The sequence below is a fragment of the Melanerpes formicivorus genome, unplaced genomic scaffold (genome assembly GCF_026170545.1).
Source record: "Melanerpes formicivorus ecotype bairdi unplaced genomic scaffold, bMelFor1.0.p_v2 SCAF_220, whole genome shotgun sequence".
Taxonomy (NCBI): Eukaryota; Metazoa; Chordata; class Aves; order Piciformes; family Picidae; genus Melanerpes; species Melanerpes formicivorus.
In genome coordinates this window covers 257,376-280,483 of record NW_027142572.1, presented here as the reverse complement: position 1 = coordinate 280,483, position 23,108 = coordinate 257,376, and the positions used below count along the sequence as shown (strand labels likewise).

Here is a 23,108-nt window from a genome sequence, read left to right as displayed (position 1 = left end):
GGTCCTGTGCATGAGGCATGACTGCAATTAATTTCCCCCAGGAAACATCCTAGGGTGTCTGCTGTAGGGGAAGTGGATATTGGATTGGATATTAGGAACAGGCTCTTTACTATGAGGGTGGTGGAACACTGCAGCAGGTTGCCCAGGGGGGTGGTTTGGGCTCCATCTCTGGAGATATTCAAGGTGTGAGGCTCAACAGGGCTCTGGGCAGCCTGATCTAGTTGAGGATGTCCTTGCTTACTGCAGAAGGGGTTGGACTGGATGACCTTTGGAGGTTCCTTCCAACCCAGACCATTCTAGGATTCCATGGCTCTGAGTGAGGTCTAGCTGTGGTGGGTTGAAACTGTCCCCCAGCATAACCTCTTTCCATTCCACCACATCTGCCTCAAGATCTGTGGGAAATTTTCTAGGCACAGCCTAAAACTGCCAGACTGGGAGTCTAATTCTCCCACCAGCAGCAGGTTAAAAAGGCCTTGCAAATCTGATTTTAACTCCCTTCAGCCAGTGGGCTGGGAAGAAAAGTACCCAGGGGAGGCTGTTTTCTCTCCACCAGGACATGAAGCTTCATTTGTGCCTGTCAACACTCCTCATCCTGCTTTTATTGATGAGGAATTTCTGGGTACCACCACTTTTTTTTTCCCCCCTCACTTTCCCTAGAGAGCAACTGACCTTGTTTCAGGCTCTGCATCACAACACACCAGCAATCAAGGTGCTATTGATTTAAACCTAATGGCCAGGCACTCCAGAACTTACCCAAACCAACACCACCACCACCAAAGGAACAAAGGAAAAGAGCAAAATGAAATCAATGCCACCTTAGCATTATTTTTCTTTTCTGTGAAGGTATTATGATGGGGGGAAGAAAATAAAGCCTGAGTGTCTGGCCAGCTCCTTGCCATTACGGCAGTGCAGGGCTTGGAGGACTGAGAACATTGGGTCAGGCTCTGCTAAGGTGGGCAACCAGCTGGAGATTGCTGTGACTCCAGGGTTAAACAATTTCCCTTGATTGCAAGCTGCCATCCATGTCTCTCCCTCTCTCTCTCTCTGATGACTTTCCCTGAGGCATGCCAGTTGCACTGCTATGTGGGAATCTGGAGAGGATGTCTTGAGCAATGCATTAGCCCTATTGCTGGGGGAGGATGCTCCTTCTGTCTTGGCCTTGCCTCAGTAGGGATGTTTTTCTCTCCCCTCCCCTTACCCCCCCACTTCTGTCACTCAGAATCCTGAAGATTGTTTTACAAGCCTTGTTTAAATGCACAGCAGGTAAGCACCAGCCAGATGGATGCTTAGATCTCTGCTAGGACTGAGTAAAGCCACAGGCTCCTTCCTACCTAGTAAGTGAGGCATGCTGTCTATGGCACACTGCCCTCTGTGGCTTGGGCTTATTTTTTGCCTCTTGCTGTGGAGAAGTGTGAGAGGACTTGAAGGATGGCTTTCATTTGCCTTGGTTCTGGAGTGTCCCTCTGCAAGTCAGCCTTAAAGGGGGGGGGGAGTTAATCTTCTTTCATCATGACCACCTAAAACTGCATGAGGAGCAGGTCTCCATCTGCACCCCTGGTGTCACTGTGCCTGAAGACCCTTACCTGCACCCACTCCAAGTGAGCCTTTTGCAGGAGGGTAGTCCAAGTGTCAGAGGAACACTTGGAGTGAGACCTCTATGTCCAGAGCCAAACGTTGCCTGGATGCAGGGGGAGAGCAGAGACGATGTGAAGGGAATCTGACAGCGCAGCTCAAGGGCATGTGGTGGAGCTGCCTTAAAAATGAGAGCTTTGGAATGATATCACCACATGGAGGAGTGAGGCCTGGCCCAGGCTTTGCTGCAGTCATCGATGCAGTGGCCAACTGTTGACCTCTTAATCCACTTTTCCAGGAAGGGACCTGTTCTGTGCATCTTCTTCCAGTTCCTGCTGCGTCTGTGGCAGATTTCTGCTGAGCACTTCGCTTTGCTGGGACAAACAGCAGGGCTAAGAACGCTAATGAGATGGGTTACAGCTTTGGATGAAGCCTCCCTGGCTCAGGGGGAGCTGAGCAAAGTCTCCTGACCACTTTCTCTCCAATTCCTGAGCTCTCAGCTTCTGCTGCCGGGATGCACTGATGTTTCTGTGGGTGGGTTAGAAGGAAGAAGGGTCAAGGCTTGTGGTTAAGCTGTGGAAGGCACAGCAGAATGATCTCCTGAGCAAGAGGTCCCACACAACCCAAATGAGTTCCCCAAAGGAGATTTTGACTGAGTCCCCCCCACCAGCTTTCAGCATCTCCTAAGCAGAACAAACTGGGACAGCTTAGCAGCCCACGGGATGTCTTGCAGATTGCCAGCACTCGCTGCAGAGTGACAGATGGAAGATTGTTGTGCTGCAAACACCAGCCCAGTGTCAACATGTTGGCCTCCCACACAGCCTCTCACCTGCTGAACTTTGCTTGCTTCTTCCATGGGATGGGATGGGATGGGATAGAATAGAATGGAATGGGATAGGATAGGATGGAATAGAATAGGATAGAATAGGAATAGGAATAGGAATAGGAATAGGAATAGGAATAGGAATAGGAATAGGAATAGGAATAGGAATAGGATAAACCAGGTTGGAAAAGACCTCAGAGTTCATCAAGCCCAACCTATCACCCAACACCATCTAATCAACTAAACCATGACACCCAGTGCCTCATCCAGGCTCTTCCTAAACCCCTCCAGGGATGGGGACTCCACCACCTCCCTGGGCAGCACATTCCCATGGCCAATCACTCTTTCTATGAAGAACTTCTTCCTCACCTCCAGCCTGAACCTCCCTTGGTGCCAGGTGAATCTGGATGGGAATGGTCCTGTTGACAAGCCCCATCACAGCCCTTCAGTCTGCCATCCCTCAGAGGCATTGGAAGATGTAGAACACTGAGAGCAACGCAGGGGATTTGAGACCACATCCAGAGGAGTTTTCATTTCAGGAGGAGACTTGACAGGGTGCTTGGTGCCATGGTTTAGTTGATTAGGTGGTGTTGGATGATAGGTTGGACGTGATGATCTTGAAGGTCTCTTCCAGCCTGGTTTATTCTGTTCTATTAATTCCTCTGAGTCAGGCTTGGTCTTGCCTTCAGATGGTCACTTTTTGGTCCCTTTGGAGAGCACTGCTCTTCCTTCACCCTGGCTGTCTAAGGGTGGTAAAGCACGTGCCAAAGGGGGCAGGATGGCTGCTGGGCACACCAGCTGCCTGCCTTTTGCAGTATCTGAGAATTGAAGGCAGTTCTTTCGTCTTTGTTTCTGTTTCCCACCTCTCTTATCAGAGTGTTCAGAGGACAGGGACATTGTCCCCAGAACCACAGCATGGTAGGTGTTGGAGGGGACCTCCGAAGATCACCCAATCCAACCCCCCTGCTAAAGCAGGATCACCTAGAATACATCACACAGGAGCAGTGGTGGACTTGGGGGAGGCTAGAGGAAGCATCATAACCCTTCCCTGGTGGGGCCCACCGTTACTAAGACACCTCAGGAAGTCCTCTGTCACCCTGCACTGTCATCCACTCATCTTCACCACCACAGGGCAGTGTCTCTCCAAGCAGGTGAGGTGCTTATATGTGGGCCTGTATTTCCTCATGAGCTCATACCAAAATCAAGCTGATTTGGGTGCCTTAAGCTCTCACTCACTGCCTTTGTCCTCACCTCGATATCTCTTTCCTTCCTTCAGCAGGAAAATGGGAGCCACCGCCCCGGCGTGACCTGTCTGTCAGGTACAACAAAAACCAGAGACCACTGGGTCCCCACTGCCTCAGAGACCTCCCAGCATGGATGGCTTGGTTGAGCAGAACACTGTGCTAATGCACAATAAGATTGCTGAAGCTGGGAAAAGGAATGGTTTGATTAACACCAGGAACTTAGTGGCAGAGAGCCGGGACGGTCTGGTCTCTGTCTACCCCACCCCTCAGTACCAGAGCCACAGAGCAGGAAGCCTTTCCTCCCCAGGCTGCTTGGAGAAGAGCAGGAATGACCCTGTGCAGCAGCTCCTGGACCCCAACATGCTGCAGCAGACGGTGGAGTCTCACTACCGGCCCAACATCATCCTCTACTCCGAGAACGTGCTGCGCTCGTGGGGCGAGAGCCTGGGCTCGGAGTGCTGCGAGACCACCTTCATCGAGGAGCGCTCCCCCACCAAGGACAGCCTGGACTACCCAGACAGCAAGTTCATCGACCTCTCCGCGGATGACATCAAGATTCACACCCTCTCCTATGATGTGGAGGAAGAGGAGGACTTCCAGGAGCTAGAGGTTAGATGGCACTTCGGGATCCTCTGTCCAGGTCTGGGCTCCTCAATTCAAGAAAGATGTTGAGACGCTGGAAGGTGTCCAGAGAAGGGCAACAAAGCTGGGGAGGGGTCTGGAGCACAGCCCTGGGAGGAGAGGCTGAGGGAGCTGGGGTTGCTTAGCCTGGAGAAGAGGAGGCTCAGGGGAGACCTTCTTGCTCTCTACAACTCCCTGAAGGGAGGTTGTAGCCAGGTGGGGGTTGGTCTCTTCTCCCAGGCAGCCAGCACCAGAACAAGAGGACACAGTCTCAAGCTGTGCCAGGGAAGGTTTAGGTTGGATGTTAGAAAGAAATTCTGCCCAGCAAGAGAGATTGGGCATGGGAATGTGCTGCCCAGGGAGGTGGTGGAGTCCCCATCAATGCAAGTGTTTCAGAAGAGCCTGGATGAGGCACTTGGTGCCATGGTTGAGTTGATCAGATGGTGCTGGGTGATAGGTTAGGCTTGCTGATCTCAGAGGTCTTTTCCAATCTGGATAATTCTGTGATGCTATGAGGTGGTGGAAGCCTCATGCCTGGAGGTTTTTGCAGCCAGGCTGGATGTGGCTGTGAGCAACCTGCTGTGGTGTGAGGTGTCCCTGCCCATGGCAGGGGGGTTGGAGCTGGATGATCTCTTCCAACCCTGGCAGTTCTGTGATTCTATTCTCTGTCTGGGCTGCTCACAACCTGTGTCTATATATCAAGTAAGGCCAGGGCCAAGAGCACTTGTCCACATACATGGAGCTTGTCTTACTCTGCCAGCCAACATCATCTCTTGCTTCCTCCTGTTTTGAACTGGGCATAAAGCCCAAGAGATGCCTCCTCCCTGAAGGTGCTCAAGGCCAGGTTGGACAGGGCCTTGAGCAGCCTGGTCTGGTGGAAGTTGTCCCTGCCCATGGCAGGGGGGTTTGGAACCAGACTGTTTTGCATACTAGGTCAGAGATGGAACATTCCTACCTCTGAATGAACACAAAGTCAGATGTCTGAGGGGTTCCAAGCTGCAATGGATCCTGTGTCTGGGAAATAAAAGGTGATTTTCTGATGGAGTGAAACACCTCATTAAGTGCCAAATGCAATGTTTTCTTTCAGGTGCCCGTGCTTCATTGACTGCTCACAGTAAAAGTGAGATACATTTTGTTCTCCACATGGGGCAGACTGTGGAAATCAATTTAATTCTTTCTTAAAAGATGAATTTTTTTCCCCCCCCTCCCTCTTCAAAAAGTCATTTTGGTGTTGGCTGAAACCTGCTGCCTGGGAGTAGCAGAGGTTTGTGTTTGCCAGTGGCTGTGGAAATGGAGGGTGTGCATCATGCTGCTGAGCCCAAAGCTTTCTCCAGCACTGCTCACAAAACTCCTAACCTAGCAAGGACTATTTGACTGTCTAGAGCAAAGCCATAGCTACAGCTCCAAGCTGAGAACAAGAGACTTAGACAGAATACAGAATGAACCAGGTTGGAAAAGACCTTTGAGATCATCCAGTCCAACCTCTCACCCAACATCATCTGATCAAATCAACCATGGCTCCAAGTGCCTCATCCAGGCTCTCCTTAAACACCTCCAGGGATGGGGACTCCACCACCTCCCTGGGCAGCACATCCCAATGGCCAACCTCTCTTTATGTGAAGAACTTCTTCCTAACATCCAGCCTGAACCTCCCCTGGCACAGCTTGAGACTGTGTCCTCTCCTTCTATCACAAGACTCCAAGGTCCTCCTCTGTGAGGCTGCTTTCCAGCAGGACACCCCCTAGTTTGTGCTGGTGCCCGGTGTTACTCCTCCCCAGCTGCAGGCCTTTGCACTTGTCCTTGCTGAACTTCATGAGGTTCCCCTATGCCCAGCTCTCCAGCCCATCCAGATCTCTTTTGATCTCTTCCTTATCAGTGTATCCTCTCTCAGAGCAGGTGGTGTACCTGAGGGAAGCTCTGCACATCTCAAAAGAGGAGATTCCTTTTCACAAGGGCTTGATGAGGGCCAGTGGCTTTGAGCTGGAAGAGAGGAGATTCAGACTGGAGATAAGGAAGAAATTCCTCCCAGTGAGGGTGATGAGACACTGGCACAGGCTGCCCAGGGAGGCTGTGGATGCCCCCTCCCTGGAGGTGCTCAATGCCAGGTTGGACAAGGCCTTGAGCAGCCTGGTCCAGTGGAAGGTGTCCCTGCCCATGGCAGGGGGATTGGAACTGGATGATCTTTAAGGTCCCTTCCAGCCCAAACCATCCTAGGACTGTCTGCTCACGGTTCTCTGCTGCAGGGGTTTCTCAAGTCCTAAACCCTCTGTTTTCAGCTCTTTTAATTACCAGTGTCTCAGTGATCACCACAGGGGCAACCCAACAAGATTCTTGGCTTCTCTTCTATCCCTTTTTCTCTGTGTATTGATAAGGTAAGAAGAAAGAGGTCTTTTCCCCAGCCCGTGGCAGTAGCGTGGCACTCAGTGGTGCTGCAGGGAAACCCAAAGTTTCTCTCTAAGGCATGTGAGGCTCTGAGTTCAACTCACACCCTGCTACTGCACTTCCAAATTGCCTGTGGGAAGTCTCCTTGCCTTAATCAAACCAAAATCCCCAGCTGCTGGCTCTTTTGCCCTAGTTTCTTCTCATGCAGTAGTGATGCAGCAGAGATTGCAATTGTTTAATGGTGTTACTGACACATCTGGCCTGACATTGAGGCAGGGACAAAAAAAACCACCCCAATGAGAAGAAGAAAATATCTTCTTCTTGTCAATCCAAATCCAGCAAGGCTTTCTGTAGCCAGCTGTTGGAGAATAGGCTGGAAGAAAACAGGTCAGGGAAATAAGGAGGACCAGGAAAACAGGTGAGAAAAGATCAGGGAAATAAGGACCGGGAAAATAGGTGAGAAAAGGTCAGGGACAAGGAAGATAGGTGAGAAAAGGTCAGGGAAATAAGGAGGACAAGGAAAATAGGTGAGAAAAGGTCAGGGACAAGGAAAATAGGTGACAAAGGATCAAGGAAATAAGGAGGACAAGGAAAACAACCAGTCACTTCTCATCCCCTGTGCCCCTCTGGCTCTGCTTGTCCTACTGCAGAGCACCTACCTAGGGTGGTTGAGGACTGGGTATTTATGGCATCCTGGCTTGGATTAGAAATGCTGTGTCCAGCAGGAGCAGGGAGGGGATTGTCCCCTTGTACTCAGCCCTGGGGAGGCCACACCTTGAGTACTGTGTCCAGTTTTGGGCACCTCAATACAGGAGAGATGTGGAAGTGATGGAGCCAGGGCAGAGGAGGCCAATGAACCTCCATGGTTCTTAAACCCCTAACAGGAGGGACCTCTGAGAATCACCTAGTCCAGCCCACCTGCTCCAGCACCTCAATGTCCTTCTTGTGTTGAGGTACCCCAAACTGCACCCAATATTCCAGGTGCAGCCTCCCCAGTGCTGAGCACAGGGGCACCAGCGCTCGCCTGCTCCTGCTGGCCACACTGACCCTGATCCAGGCCAAGCTGCAGGTGGCCTTCTTGGCCACCTGAGCACACTGCCTGCTCCTGTTCAGCCAGCTGTCAGCCAGCTCTGTCTGCATGTTCTTCAGGCTGCCTACAGTTGTCTGGAGGGGAAAACATTTTGCAAGCAGCTCTCATATGCCCAGGGAGCCCTACTTTGCTCCAGCAGTTCCCAGGCATGAAAGCAGAGAGCTGCTCACTGTGTAGCAGCTTTTAAACTTCTCTCTTCAGTGCCCATGCCTGAAATCAGATGATTCCCTAAGCAGGGATCTCTGGCAGGCTTATACATATCTTATGAGTTCCTGACACCACAACTAATAGACAACTTGTCAGAGGTGGCAGCAGCGGAATATTTCAGGAGCTGCCAGCTGAAACCCCTCTCCCTTGCAGCTCCTGTGTAGAGGCAGCGCATCTTTTATCCCCACACATCATTTGTCATCTTGCACTCGGGCTAGTTTTCCTCCTAACCCCCAGACAGATGCCTCATTTAGAGAAACCCAAGCTATTGATGGCAGCAAATGGAATTATTCATGTGTGTGTGGCATAAAAGAATACATCTGAGCTCCCTCTCCAACCCTCCCCCTTTTTTTTTCATCTTTCCTCTTTTTCCCCAGCAATGCCTGAAACAGTCTCTGAACAGGAAATAAATAGAATGTTCTGAGGAGTGGAAGAAGAAAGGGAATTTTAGTGCTTTCAAGCTAAACTGTCCCCACTTCCCAGCTAAAATGTAGAGATGGAAGGTGACTCTAAGCCAGGCTCTGTTCCATCTAACCCCCCCCCTCCTCAGCATTCCCAAGCACCTCCTAGCCACAGCTCTGCTGCAATGTGAAGAAGAGGCCCTGGGGAGGCTTGTGGATGCTGAGTCCCACAGCATGAATGCTTCCTCTCAGTGCTTCCAGCTTGCACAGGCTTGGATGGTTCTGCAGAGGTCAAGAGGGATGGGTCTGGGCTCTTCTCAGTGGTGCCCACTGGCTGGACAAGGGGCAGTGGCCACAAGCTTTCACTTCTAAATAAGAATGGAATGGAGTGGAGCGGAGTGGAATGGAATGGAATGGAATGGAGTGGAATGGAATGGAATGGAATGGAATAGAATACAATAGAATAGAATAGAATAGAATAGAATAGAATAGAATAGAATAGAATAGAATAGAATAGAATAGAATAGAATAGAATAGAATAGAATAGAATAGAATAGAATAGAATAGAATAGACTGGAAGAGCCCTTCAAGATCCATCCTATCATCCAACACCACCTGATCAACTAACCCATGGCACCAAGCACCCTATCACGTCTCCTCCTGAACACCTCCAGTGATGGTGACTCCAAAAAACTTCTTGGAGGGTGCCAGAGCACTGGAAGAGGCTCCCCAGAGAGGTTGTGGAGCCTCTTTCTCTGGAACCTGGCCATGTTCCTGTGCAACCTGGCCTAGGTGCACCTGCTCTAGCAGGCAGGTTGGACTGGGTGATCTCCAGAGGTCCCTTCCAAGCCCTACCAGTCTGTGATTCTGTGGCAAGAGCTGAGCTGCTGTGTTCTCAGCTTTCCCTGGCAGTAGGTATCCAGAAAGCATTTTGGACACCGCCTTGAGGAGCTTAGCATGGTTGGGTTCCCCCTTCCAGAGGGCTGTGCAGGATGGGTGAAGGGGTGAAGGTGGACAAGGGGCATGCAAGCCAGCTGCACATGATCCTGGAGGTAAAAGATGAGGTGAATGAAGACCCAGCATCCACCAAACCTTCACTGTTAGGAGCAGGGAACACTTGAAGGAGCTTAGTGAGAGCCTGGCTTGACACAGATAACAGCAAATTGCTGTTCACACACCGGGTAGTGAACACTTGGTGAGCTGCTGCCACAGGAGGTTCTGGTGGATCAACAAGTTCCAGAGGGATTAGACATATTCATGGGTGAGGAACCTGTGAACAGGCATTAAAGGGCATTGGCAAAGCTTTTCTTTCTAATACCTCTTACACAACCATTTCGAGGGGGCACAAGGGATGGGCTGCAAATTGCCCAGGCTTCTGTCATGTCCTGCTGCGGCTGTCAGAGTCAGAGCCTGAGGCTCCATGGGCCATTGGTCTGACCCCAGAGGACACACTTTATGTCCCTGCATTCCTTCACAGGCACATGATTAACAAGAGTGATCACACTTCATTTGCATTTGATTTCTTTTTCTCCCTTAAAGGAGAAGCCACTGGAGTCTGGAGGTGCTGAGCTGTGCCAAGTGATATTAACCTTTATTAGCCAGCCCCTTGGAGAGGGGAGCAGGGCTGGGAAGTCACCTTCAGCAGACTCCAACTGCCCTCCTATGAATCTTGTTAATAGCAGCCACGGCCCTGAGAGATTTCCTCTCTCATTATCATGTCCCTGAGTTCCCAGAGTGGCACTGTGCAGTGAGGTCCCTGGGCTCCAGCCTGGAAGAGGCAGGAGCTCTGGATGAGCTGCATGCTGTCACCTGCAGAAGATGGGGATGGGGCACAGTTCTTTGAGGACTGAAGCATAAAGAGAGCTCTGTCAGCTCTGAAGCAAGAAGAGGTCAATCAAAAGGAGGAGAATCCCCAGCTTGAGGAGTGCACTGCTCCTCACCCTGCTGAAGTGGCTTAGTGATTGGGCAACCTCCCTCATCAGAGAATCACAGAACAGTTGGAAGAGACCTTAAAGGTCATTTAGTTACAACCCCCTGTGCCATGGGCAGGGACACCTTCCACTAGACCAGCTTGCTCCAGGCTCTGTCCAACCTGGCCTTGAGCACCTCCAGGGCTGGGGTACTCACAGCCTCCCTGGGCAATCTGTTCCAGTGTCTCACCACCCTCACTGTAATAAAGAACTTCTTCCTAATCTCCAGTCTAAATCTCCCTCCTTTCAGCTGAAATGTTTCTCAACAAGCAGTGCTGAGAGCATTTGCTGACCACCTGCTCCTCTACTAATGGCAGGAAGATAGAATCATGGAACGGTCTGGGTTGGAAGTAACCTCTAAAAGTCATCCACTCCAAACTTCCCCTGCAGTCAGCAGGGACATCCTCAACTAGCTCAGGTTGCCCCTGTAGAACCTCACCTCGATTATCTCCAGGGATGGAGCCTCAACCACCTCCCTGGGCAACCTGTTCCAGTGCTCCACTACCCTCATGGTAAAACACTTGGTTCTCATTTCTGTACAGTGTGGAGGTCTTCCTGAGTGGGAACTTTAGAGCAATGTGCCATGCCATGAAGAGTAACATCAGAGCAGTGCACTGCATTCACCACAGCTTTACCCAACACCCAACAGTGCAAGCTGCTGGAAGCCCCTTCCCTGTAGTGCCTGCTGGCCCTCCTGCAGAGGGGATACATGAGTGCCTGCCACCTGAGTTCAAAGAGTCTCACTCACCCAAAGGACAAGAGGAAGAGGCCTCAAGTTCCCCAGGGGAGGTTTAAGTTGGATATCAGAAGAAACTTCTTCACTGGAAGGGTTCTCAGATGCTGGAACAGGCTGCCCAGGGAGGTGGTGGTATTCCCACCCCTGGAGGTGTGTAAAAGCCACAGAGATGCAGTGCTGTGGGACATGGTTTAGGACCAGGCTTGGCAGAGTTAGGCAATAGTTGGACTTGATGATCTTAAGGGTTTTTTTTCCAAACCCAATGCTTCTCTGAAGATCAGGGATACTTACTTTATGTCTATGACTGTTGCTCTCCCAGTGTGACTTAGGACACTGGCAGCTGGCCTGGTTTAGTATGGATCTGTTCATCACTGTCTGCAGTAATCCTCTTCCAGTGGCAATGTGTTATATACAAGCTGCTGATGAGCTCTAGGCAGGCTGTGGCTGTGGGCATCTAGGAAACATCTCAAGGGAGATGAACAAAATCCAGAGGGACAGGAGAAAGAAGGGGTTTGGACAGCTGCATCCAGGGGGGTTACATTTCAGTCTTGCAAGGTTACATATGAAAAACTCTCCAAGAGAGCAGAGACCTCTGTGAGCCCATTTTGCAAGGCTGGCTGCTTGACTGACAAAGCAATTTAGGCTGGAGGCTGGGAAACAGAAGGAGCTGGACCAGGTCAGACTGAGCAGATAATGGTTCATCTCAATTCCTTTCAAGCTGAAAGGGAGCAACTGCAGCAGCTCCAAATGGTGAAAAGAAAGAAGGGAACAGGCAAACCAAAAGCAATAAATAATGCAGCACCAAGACACACACACACACACAAATCCACTGTGTCAACAGGTTTTACAGTCCTCTTAAGCAAGCATCAGCAAGATGCTGCTCAGTGCTGAGTCTGTGGGGGTCTTGCTGATGATATCAAACAGGGAGGAAGGGCTGGCACCCTGTCAAGCTGTGTTGCCATTCAGCCAGGCATAGACAGGCTGGGGAGCTGGGCAGGGAGAAACCCAAGGAAAGGCAGAGCCCTGCCTCTGAGGAAGAACAACCCCATGGATCAGTACAGGCTGGAGGCTGACCTGCTGGAGAGCAGCTCTGGTGAAAAGGACCTAGGAATGCTGGTGGACAACAAGTTTGCCATGAGCCAGCAATGTGTCCCTATGGGCATGAAGGCCAAAGGTATTCTGGCATGGAAGAGTGTGGCTGTGGGAGGTTGTCCTCCCACTCTGCTCTGCCCTGGGGAGGCCTCATCTGGAATACTGCATCCAGTTCTGGGCTGCCCGGTTCAAGGACACAAAACTACTGGAGACAGTCCAGCTGAGAGCCACAAAGATGTTGAGGGTCATTGGAAGAGGAAAATGGACTGACATGGAGAGGCTGAGAGAGCTGGGGCTGTCTAGCCTGGAGAACAGGAGAATGAGGAGCATCTCATTCATGCTGATCAGTATCTGAAGGGTGAATCTCAGGAGGATGGAGCCAGATTCTTCTCAGGGGTACACAGGGACAGGATGAGGAGCAAAGAACACAAACTAACCCAGGAGGTGCCATGTAAACATAAGGAAAAACTTCCCTTTGAGGGTGACAGAGCACTGGGGCAGGCTGCCCAGAGAGGTTGTGGAGTCTCCTTCTTTGGAGGCACTCCAAACCCATCTGGACATGTTCCTGTATGATTGACTCTGGGTGCTCCTGCTTTAGCAGGGGGGGTTGGACTAGATGCTGTTCAGAGACCCCTTCTAACCCCTACCATCCTGTGATTCTGTGAAGTATGTTGAGGCAGAGCAGTAAATAAACTACAGCCCTTGTGCATTATCCATCCAGCATGCTGCCCTTGACATCTGCTGCCTTTATCATAGTATCAGTCAGGGTTGGCAGGGACCACAAGGATCATCTAGTTCCAACCCCACTGCCATGGGCAGGGACACCCCACACTAGATCAGCCTGGCCAGAGCCTCATCCAGCCTGGGCTTAAACACCTCCAGGGATGGTGAACTCTGACTGCTTGCAGAAGAGCAGAGGGGTGCAGAGTGATGGTCAGAGGAGCATGTTTAACTGGAGAGTGATGGCCAGAGGAGCATGTGTAACTGCAGAGTGATGGCCAGAGGAGCATGTGTAACTGCAGAGTGATGGCCAGAGGAGCATGTGTAACTGCAGAGTGATGGCCAGAGGAGCATGTGTAACTGCATTACTGAAACAGGCATCGTTGTGGAGGGAAGCAGAGCGACGAATTATCTCGGAGTTGCATCATGCCTCGGTCTTGGTCAGAAACAGACCACTGGATGGACCATCTGGATCTGAAGCAGATCCCACAGGCCCACACCAGAAATTAGTTTTGTATGCAGCCTGTGTGTTGCTGAATTTGCTGGCTTTGAAGGGGAAAGAGGGAAAAAAAAAGGAGCAATACCAGAGGGGCTGTTTCCTGAATATTCATCAGAGGCTGCTGGCAGCTGTGGGTTTAGTACTGGAAGGGACTATGATGTGCCTATTAAGTTCAGCCTCCAGTACCATGAAGGCAGCCCACGGCAGGCTGTCTGCAGAGCCTCTGTTCACTCACAATGCCTTGATTGAGGTAAAGCACACAGCTCTTAGGGCTGGCTAGCCTCCATTTGAGCGAGGGCTTCGTGTAATAGACAATCCATTACATCTGCAGCCAAGTGTTCAGCGCCGTCTCCCCTGGAAAACCTGCGCCTCCCTCGGCTCTGCTCCTCCTTTGTTCTGCTTTCAGGTGCTGGGGCTCCTTCTGCTTGCCTGCCAAAAGAAAGAGCTCTCTGATCAGAGGAATTATCTCCTCATGTGGGCATTACTGGCTGTGATGATGAAATTGCTTCTTAAACGGTTCTCGCAAGTGAGGTTGGCTTCTCTGTCTTCTGCCCGCGTTGCCGTCCAGGCTGCTTCTTCCCCCCGCCCTGACTGCTTCCTTGTGCTTGCAGCAGAACTTGACCCAGCCTGTGCATGTCTGCAGTGCTGCACCTTTCCTTCCCTCACTGTGGCTCACCTTCCTTCTTCCCTGTGCTGCATGAGAGAGGAGGTTTATTTTCAGCTTGCTGGTCACAGGGTGTTAGGAGGTGGAAAGGACCTCCAGAGATCATCGAGTCCAACCCCCCCTGCCAGAGCAGGGCCAGAGACTCCAGCACAGGTCACACAGGGACACATCCAGATGGGGCTGGAAAGGCTCCAGAGAAGGAGACTCCACAACCTCTCTGGCCAGCCTGCTCCAGGGCTCTGTGACTCTCACAGTGCAGAAGTTCCTCCTCATGTTGAGCTGCAACCTCCTGTGCTGCAGTTTCCATCCTTTGCCCCTTGTCCTATCCCAGGGTGCAAGTGAGCAGAGCCTGTCCCCTCCCTCCTGACCTCCAGCCCTCAGATAAAGACTTATTAAATCCCCTCTAAGTCATCTCCTCTCCATTCTAAGCAGCCCCAGGGCTCTCAGCCTCTCCTCACAGGGCAGTGCTGCAGTCCCTTCATCATCCTGGCAGCTCCCCATTGGACTCTCTCCAGCAGATCCCTGTCCCTCTTGAACTGGGGAGCCCAAAACTGGACTCAGTATTCAGGTGAGGTCTCACCAGGGCAGAGTAGAGGGGAAGGACAACCTCTCCCTGTTGGTTGAACACTCCAATCTAGTGGTCCTTCTTGGCATCACAGTGGTGTGAAACACAGTCCAAAGCAAGGACCCCATGCTCAGCTTTGTGTACAGCGAGCTCTGCCCTGTGCTGGATGGATTCCTGCTCCTACATCATGGTCCTTTCAGAAATGGACTGTTCACATCATTCAGTATCCCATCTCAAACACTGGCTTCTCCCTGTCCTGTCTTCTGCCCTCATTTGCTTAGGAAGCATCACTGTTTAGATCTGTTTGAAGGTAGGAAGGCTCAACAGAGGGGCATGGGCAGGCTGGATCGATGGGCTGAGGCTGCTTGTATGAAGGTTCAACGGGGCCAGAACTGGACACAGAGCTCCAGGTGGATGATCACAAACTTGGTCCACAGCAGAGGAGGAAAAATGCTGTCACTAACCAGCACCTCTTCATCTCCCTTTCTTTTGCTTTCCCAGAGCGATTACTCCAGTGACACCGAAAGCGAAGACAACTTCCTGATGATGCCACCGAGAGATCACCTCGGCCTCACTGTGTTCTCCATGCTCTGCTGCTTCTGGCCACTGGGAATCGCTGCCTTTTACCTATCTCATGAGGTAATCTTTCCAACCTCTTCTGCTAACTCAGAGCTTTGCACCCACAGAGCCTTTGCATCACCCTACAGCAGCAGGGAAATTTCACCAGGGTCCAAATGTGGGCCAGACATCCTTCAGGGCAGAGGGAGATGGCTGAACCAAGGAGGTGTGCTCCCCACCTTGGTAGTTCCCTGTTGCAGTGGTGGTTGTCTTGTGAGAGAGTTTCCTGAGGGAGGAATCTACAACACATTTTAGGTTGTAGGTGACGGTGGTCAAGTTCCAGGTGAGACTGTAGCATATCCAGAGAGGGATTTTCCTGGGGGCATGACTTTTGAGTGCAAAACATCCTTCCTACCTCAAACACTCACACTTCCCCTCAAGAAAAGTGGATTTCTTGGTTCCCAAGCTGGAAAAGCAAGCCAGGCACTATGTTTCCAGGAACAGGGAAATAGCTTCAGTTCTGTGGAAGCTTATTTGCTCTCCAGGAACTATTTCCTTTCCCCCAGAACAACAAAATCTTGCTCAGTCTCTGCTTGCCCAGCTTCAACATGGAAAAACATTTTTAACCAGAGAAGTGTTTTGGTTTGTTTCCTTCCTGAGACTGGCTTGGTGCTTTCCAGCCTGGACCTAAGTACAAAATCATCTCAGGGTGCAATGTTTTGTTTTCATTTTTGACAAGTATGACTCCAGAAGTGCCTGCAGAGTAGTGGCTGAGTTTGTCAGTGTGGCAGATAATGTAGTGTGACAGAGAAGGAGTCTGGTTGTTGGCAGTTGGATTTGCACCCCCATAAAGGACATGAAGGAGAGGGAAATATACTCTGATGGATCACAGGATCACAGGATGTTAGGAGTTGGAAGGGTCCCAAAGAGATCATCAAGTCCAACCCCCCCTGCCAGAGCAGGAGCATAGAATCCAGCACAGGTCACACGGGAACACATCCAGATGGGGCTGGAAAGTCTGCAGAGAAGGAGACTCCACAACCTCCCTGGGCAGCCTGCTCCAGGGCTCTGTGACCCTCACAGTAAAGAAGTTCCCCCTTGTGTTGAGGTGGACGCTCCTGTGCTGGGGAAGTGGAGACTGGGAAAGAGGCTGTGATGACCAGCTTGGGATGCAACAGCTTGAGCAGGGCCAGCTTACTCCTCCAGGTAGGTCTTGCAGGTTGGAGATTTCCTCTGGTAAGACTGATTAAAGGTTGGATTGCACAGACACTGTAAGGGGCTTCCTCTGACTCTGTGACTTACATGAAGCAAGTTCCCAAGGCAGGTTGCTTGCAGCTGTGAGCACTAAGTAGGTTGGCATGATAACCTCCATCCTAACTAGGACAGGTCTGTGTGGAGCTGGAGTCCTCCCTTGACACAGAGTGACTCTGTGCAGGCTCAGAGGGAAAGGCAAATGTTTGGAGGGTGATGCCCCAGGCCAGCAGACCCCACAGGGTACACAGAATATGTCCATGGCCCAGGCATGGGCAAAGCTATATTGGCAAGGGCTGGTCACTGCTGGCTGCCTGTCCACACTCCTCCCCTTGCTCCCATCAGACAGATGGCAGAGTGGCCAGGCAGAGGGAAGTGGTGAATACTGAACAGCACAGACTGTGCCAGCATAAAACAACATGGCTCAGCTGTGATACAGAGAGGAGCTACCTGCTGAGACAGCCAGGAACATCCAGCACTGTGTGAATGTGCTGGGTCTTTCTGTCTTGGAAGAGCAGCTCTGAAATAAATGCCCCAGCCCCTGATTGTGGACATTTGAGTGAACACCTCTGAGCCTGGGGGAAAAAAATAACTGACTCAGGACATTCAAGGTATGCAGCTTCTTTAGGTTAGATGTTTTGAAGGATTTCTTTCCTGCAGGAGTGGGCAGGGATTGGAGCAGGCTGTCCAGGGAGGTGGTGGAGTCACCATCCCGGGAGGAGGCCAAAAACTCAAGTAGATGTGGCACTTGAGGACATGGGCTAGTGGTCATGGAGGTGTTGGGTGGAAGGCTGAACTTGAACTTAGAGGTCTTTTCCAATCTTAATGATTCCAGGATTCTATTCTGTGATTCTTCTTTCAGAGGAGATGGAAAGCCTGGTCTTGGGTGGAGTGGCACAGGATGCCTCATGGCAGAGAAGGGCCAGGAGAATGAGCAGAGGGCTCGAGCTCCTCTCCTATGAGGACAGACTGAGGGAGCTGGGGCTGTTCAGTCTGGAGAAGAGAAGGCTCTGAGGAGACCTAATTGTGGCTTTCCAGTGTCTGAAGGAGGCTACAAGAAGGCTGGGGAGGGACTGCTCAGGATCTCAGGGAGTGACAGGACTGGGGGGAATGGAACAAGACTAGAAATGGGTAGACTCAGATTGGATGTCAGGAAGAAGTCCTTCCCCATGAGGGTGGTGAGAGCCTGGCACAGGTTGCCCAGGGAGGTGGTGGAAGCCTCCTGCCTGGAGGTGTTTGCAGCCAGGCTGGATGTGGCTGTGAGCAACCTGCTGTGGTGTGAGGTGTCCCTGCCCATGGCAGGGGGGTTGGAGCTGGATGATCCTTGAGGTTTATTAACTACCAGCACCTCTCTTCTTTGGAGGTGGGAGGTGGCTCAGTTTTGAGTGTGGCTAGAGTTTGCTCATGCCAGCTTTTCCCTTTGGGGTAGAAGACTCCTGGGAAAAGAGATGTCTGTGCTCCCAGGAAAAGGCACTGCAGGGTGTGCTGGGGATCAGCAGCTCCTGATTTCAGTGCTCTGTGCTCCACATCTTGGGCCAAGCCACTTCATAAGTGTCTTGGGTAATTTCCTCTTTACTCCTTGTTGGCCTTTTGATCTTCTGGTCACATTTCCAAGTCATGAAGAGAAAAGACAAAAGGTGGTGGGGGGGGGGGGATCAGCTTAATGAATGACCTGATTGCTTTAGCCTTGAAGCTAATTTTAAACAATTGGACAGGTAGCTGGCAAATGACCTCCCCTGGAGAGCTGGATTCATGATGCAGGTGTTTAATTACAAGGAAATGGTGGGGCAGGGGAGAGACCAGCTTGACACGTTGGAGGAGAAGAGGAGGGTCTCTTTTATTAGCCATGGCAGGCTCTGACCAGGAATTGTTCTGTGCCATTGATGCCTCTCACGTTGTGCTGAGCCAGCCAGAGCCCAGAGGTGTGTCAGTACAGCCATGCTCCAAGAGTACAGGACATTATTCCCTCCTGGCATCCTCTTTTCACCCCCCTGTTACTTTTTGTTGCTCATTATCTGACAGGCTTACAGGAGGGTGAGAGTTACAGAATCATGGAGCCATAGAATTGTTTTGGATGGAAAAAAATCTTTTGAGTCCAACCATTCTCTAGCTCCACCAAGGCTGGGGCTGAACCATGTCCAACCTATCACCCAGCACCATCTGATCAACTAAACCATGGCACCAAGGGCCTCATCCAGGCTCTTCCTAAACACCTCCAGGGATGGGGACTCCACCACCTCCCTGGGCAGCACATTCCAATGGCCAAGCTCTCTCTCTATGAAGAATTTCTTCCTCACCTCCAGCCTAAACTTCCCCTGGCACAGCTTGAGACTGTGTCCTCTTGTTCTGGTGCTGCTTGCCTGGGAGAAGAGACCAACCCCTTCCTGGCCACAACCACCTTTCAGGTAGTTGGAGAGAGCAAGGAGGTCTCCCCTGAGCCTCCTCTTCTGCAGGCTAAGCAACCCCAGCTCCCTCAGCCTCTCCTCACAGGGCTGTGCTCCAGACCCCTCCCCAGCTTTGTTGCCCTTCTCTGGACACCTTCCAGCAGCTCAACATCCTTCTTAAACTGAAGGGCCCAGAACTGGGCACAGGACTCAAGGTGTGGCCTAACCAGTGCTGAGCACAGGGCAGAATGACCTCCCTGCTCCTGCTGGCCACACTGCTCCTGATGCAGGCCAGGATGTCATTGGCCTTCTTGGCCCCCTGGGCACACCGCAGGCTCATGTTCAGCCTACTGCCACCAGTACCCCCAGGTCCCTCTCTGCCTGGCTGCTCTCCAGCCACCCTGACCCCAGCCTGTAGCACTGCATGGGAATGGAACCTGGTCCCTGCTGTTCTCACCATCCCAGTGTCTGCTGCAGCTGTCAGAGGAGTCAAAAAGCTTTGCTGCTGCTTCCGAAGCCTGGTGACGTGCTGCAGCTCCTCACCCCCGGGGTGGTGAAGTGATTTCCCTTGAATTCTCCTTTAGCAAGATAGGACAGAGTTTGTGTCTAGAGCTCTTCTTTGGGTGCTGCTTATATAACCCACTCTTCTTTCATCTTGGGGCTGTGACAGCTCCCTTTTCCAAACCAGAAGCAAATGAAAGCAAGCGTGCACATCTGAGGTTTAATCTATGCAGCAGCAGCAAATGAAGGGATGCTTTCAACAGCAAAGACTTAGGGATAACCTTTTGTCAGCCTGCAGAATACTCAGGGTTTGGGATTGTTTATTTGTTTGGGGTTCCCCCCCCCCTCTTCTTCTTCTCAGAGATCAGCATCTTGTTCTAGAGACCCAGGGCTGTGCTCTTGTCTTCACTACACAGCTTGCTATCTCCCACCAGCTGGTCTGGTGTAGACTGAGTTACTGCTTTGTTCAGCTGCACAGCAAAGTGAATTGATCACTTTTGATTGCAATCTACAGATCCCTTTCAATTGAGCTGCAGCAAAACACTCAGTGAAGGTTTGAATCTAGTGGTCTCTCTCTCAACGTGAGCCAGCAGTCTGAGCTTGCAGCCTGGGCAGCCAGCTGTGTGCTGGGCTGCATCAAAAGCAGTGTCACCATCAGAACAAGAGAGGTGATCCTGGCCCTTGTGAGACCCCACCTGGAGTACTGCATCCAGTTCTGGTGCCCCCAACACAAGAAGGACATCAAACTGTTAGAGCAGGTCCAAAGGGGGGCCACGAAGGTGATCAGAGGGCTGGAGCAGCTCCCCTGTGGGGCCAGGCTGAGCAGTGGGAGAGCCTGCCTAGCTCCTTAAACCAAGACAGTCATAGTGTCATCATAGTATCACAGTATCAGTCAGGGTTGGAAGGGACCACAAGGATCATCCAGTTCCAACCCCCCTGCCATGGGCAGGGACACCCCACACGAGATCAGCCTGGCCAGAGCCTCAGCCAGCCTGGGCTTAAACACCTCCAGGGACAGGGCCCCAACCACCTCCCTGCACAACCCATTCCAGGGCTTCACCACTCTCATGGGGAAGAACTTCCTCCTCACCTCCAGCCTGAATCTCCCCACCTCCAGCTTCATTCCATTCCCCCTAGTCCTATCACTCCCTGAGACCCTGAGCAGTCCCTCCCCAGCCTTCCTGTAGCCCCCTTCAGATACTGGAAGGCCACAATGAGGTCACCTGGGAGCCTTCTCTTCTCCAGACTGAACAGCCCCAACTCCTTCAGTCTGTCCTCACAGCAGAGCAGCTCCAGCCCTCTGATCATCCTCCTGGCCCTGCTCTGGACACCTTCCAGCACCTCCACATCCCTCTTGCAATAGGGGCTCCAGAACTGGAGGCAGTACTCCAGGTGGGGTCTCCCCAGAGCTGAGCAGAGGGGGAGGATCACCTCCCTCAGTCATCTGGTGGGGGATCTCTAGAAGGAATCAGGTCCCCCCTTCTCAATGGGGACCAATACTTGTTGGAGAACTCCTGACCCACTCTCCAGAGCCCAGTAGCTGCTCCCACCGCTCGCCTTCGCTACGGCAAAGCCAGGCTGCGACAGCTGAAGGTGCTCCTTGGGCTGACAATGGCAGACAGAGTAACTTCCAAATCCTCCCAGGTGTGGCAACCCAGGAAATGGGATTTGGTATCCAGAGACACTGTGGACCTGTGAGCTCATTTAAACTGTAATTGTCCCAGCTTGGGACTTCTGGATTTCATTCAAGACATTACACTCAGCAACTGTGCTGAACGTGTCCTCGTTCCCTGACCTTGCTGCACAGATGGCAGCGTTCTGAGCAGGTTTCCACAGACTACAACTAATTAAGCAATTAATTAGGAGCTTGCACTTATACAGAAGCTATTGTAAAGCAATAACTTCAGTGACCTTATGGGACCTTATCACAGCACTGGGCCAAAGACTGCCCAAATTGCCCCTGCGGTTCGGTGCATCCACCGCAGTCTCAGGCTGAACCACAGCTGTGAGAGGTTGGCTCAGCTTAAGCTGGATTCACCCTGAGCATCACCTGGACCTTTCCTTATGTGACTTCAGAGTGTCTCACTTCTATTTGAAAGCTGTCCTTTGTTAAACAAGGTGAAGGCTGTGACCTCCAGTGGCTATTCCTGGCCTGCATCAGGAGCAATGTGGCCAGCAGGAGCAGGGAGGTCATTCTGCCCCTGGACACTGCACTGGTTAGGCCACACCTTGAGTCCTGTGTCCAGTTCTGGGCCCCTCAATTCAGGAGAGATGCTGAGATGCTCAAATGTGTCCAGAGAAGGGCAACAAAGCTGGGGAGGAGTCTGGAGCACAGCCCTGGGAGGAGAGGCTGAGGGAGCTGGGGTTGCTTAGCCTGGAGAAGAGGAGGCTCAGAGGAGACCTTCTTGCTCTCTGCAACTCCCTGAAGGGAGGTTGTAGCCAGGAGGGGGTTGGTCTCTTCTCCCAGGCACCCAGCACCAGAACAAGAGGACACAGTCTCAGGCTGCACCAGGGGAGGTTTAGGCTGGATGTTAGGAAGAAATTCTTCCCAGCAAGAGAGCTTGGCCATAGGAATGTGCTGCCCAGGGAGGTGGTGGAGTCCCCATCCCTGGAAGTGTTTCAAAGGAGCCTGGATGAGGCACTTGGTGCCATGGTTTAGTTGATCAGATGGTGTTGGGTGATAGGTTGGACTTGATGATCTCTGAGGTCTTTTCCAACCTGGTTAATTCTGTGATGCTGTGAGCCAGGAACAAAAATTGATTGTTTCCCTGGACTTTCAGCAACCCCACACTGAAGATGAGTATTTAAATTGTGTGGGCATTGGCTCTTACTGTCATCACAGAATCACAGAATGGGGTGGCTTGAAAGGGTCCTTAAAGATCATCTAGTTCCAACTCCCCTGCCATGCCCAGGGATGCCTTCCACTGGCTTGGACGAGAGCACACTGCGATGGGTTAGGAACTGGCTGGAGGGCCGAGCCCAGAGAGTGGTGGTGAATGGTGCCACAGCCAGCTGGCAACCAGTCACTAGTGGTGTGCCCCAAGGATCAGTGCTGGGCCCTGTGCTCTTTAACATCTTCATTGATGATCTGGATGAGGGCATTGAGTCCATCATCAGTAAATGTGCAGATGACACCAAGCTGGGGACAGGAATTGATCTGCTGGAGGGTGGAGAGGCTCTGCAGAGAGACCTGGACAGGCTGGACAGATGGGCAGAGGCCAAGGGCAGGAGATTGAACACATCCAAGTGCCAGGTTCTGCACATTGGCCACAACAACCCCATGCAGTGCTACAGGCTGGGGTCAGAGTGGCTGAGAGCAGCCAGGCAGAGAGGGACCTGGGGGTGCTGGTTGATGGTAGGCTTAACATGAGCCTGCAGTGTGCCCAGGCAGCCAAGAGGGCCAATGGCATCCTGGCCTGCATCAAGAACAGTGTGGCCAGCAGGAGCAGGGAGGTCATTCTGCCCCTGTACACTGCACTGGTTAGGCCACACCTCGAGTCCTGTGTCCAGTTCTGGGCCCCTCAGTTTAGGAAGGAGGTTGACTTGCTGGAACGAGTCCAGAGAAGGGCAACGAAGTTGGTGAGGGGTTTGGAACACAGCCCTGTGAGGAGAGGCTGAGGGAGCTGGGGCTGCTTAGCCTGGAGAAGAGGAGACTTAGGGGTGACCTTATCACTCTCTACAACTACCTGAAGGGAGGTTGTAGACAGGCGGATGATGGTCTCTTCTCCCAGGCACCCAGTACCAGAACAAGAGGACACAGTCTCAAGCTGCGCCAGGGGAGGTTCAGGTTGGATGTTAGGAGGAAGTTCTCCACAGAGAGAGTGATTG

The 23,108-nt window shown here is 51.9% G+C and overlaps 1 protein-coding gene across 1 annotated transcript in view; it reads left to right on the top strand.

Moving 5' to 3' along the window:
- SYNDIG1 (synapse differentiation inducing 1) overlaps window positions 1-23,108 on the top strand; it is a 77,046-nt gene that overhangs the window by 12,272 nt on the left and 41,666 nt on the right. Inside the window, exons 2-3 of the mRNA XM_068169752.1 lie at window positions 3,672-4,248; window positions 15,088-15,225. Coding sequence (XP_068025853.1) covers window positions 3,769-4,248; window positions 15,088-15,225 — 618 coding nt within the window. The 5' untranslated portion in view covers window positions 3,672-3,768. The remainder of the gene's footprint in view (window positions 1-3,671; window positions 4,249-15,087; window positions 15,226-23,108) is intronic.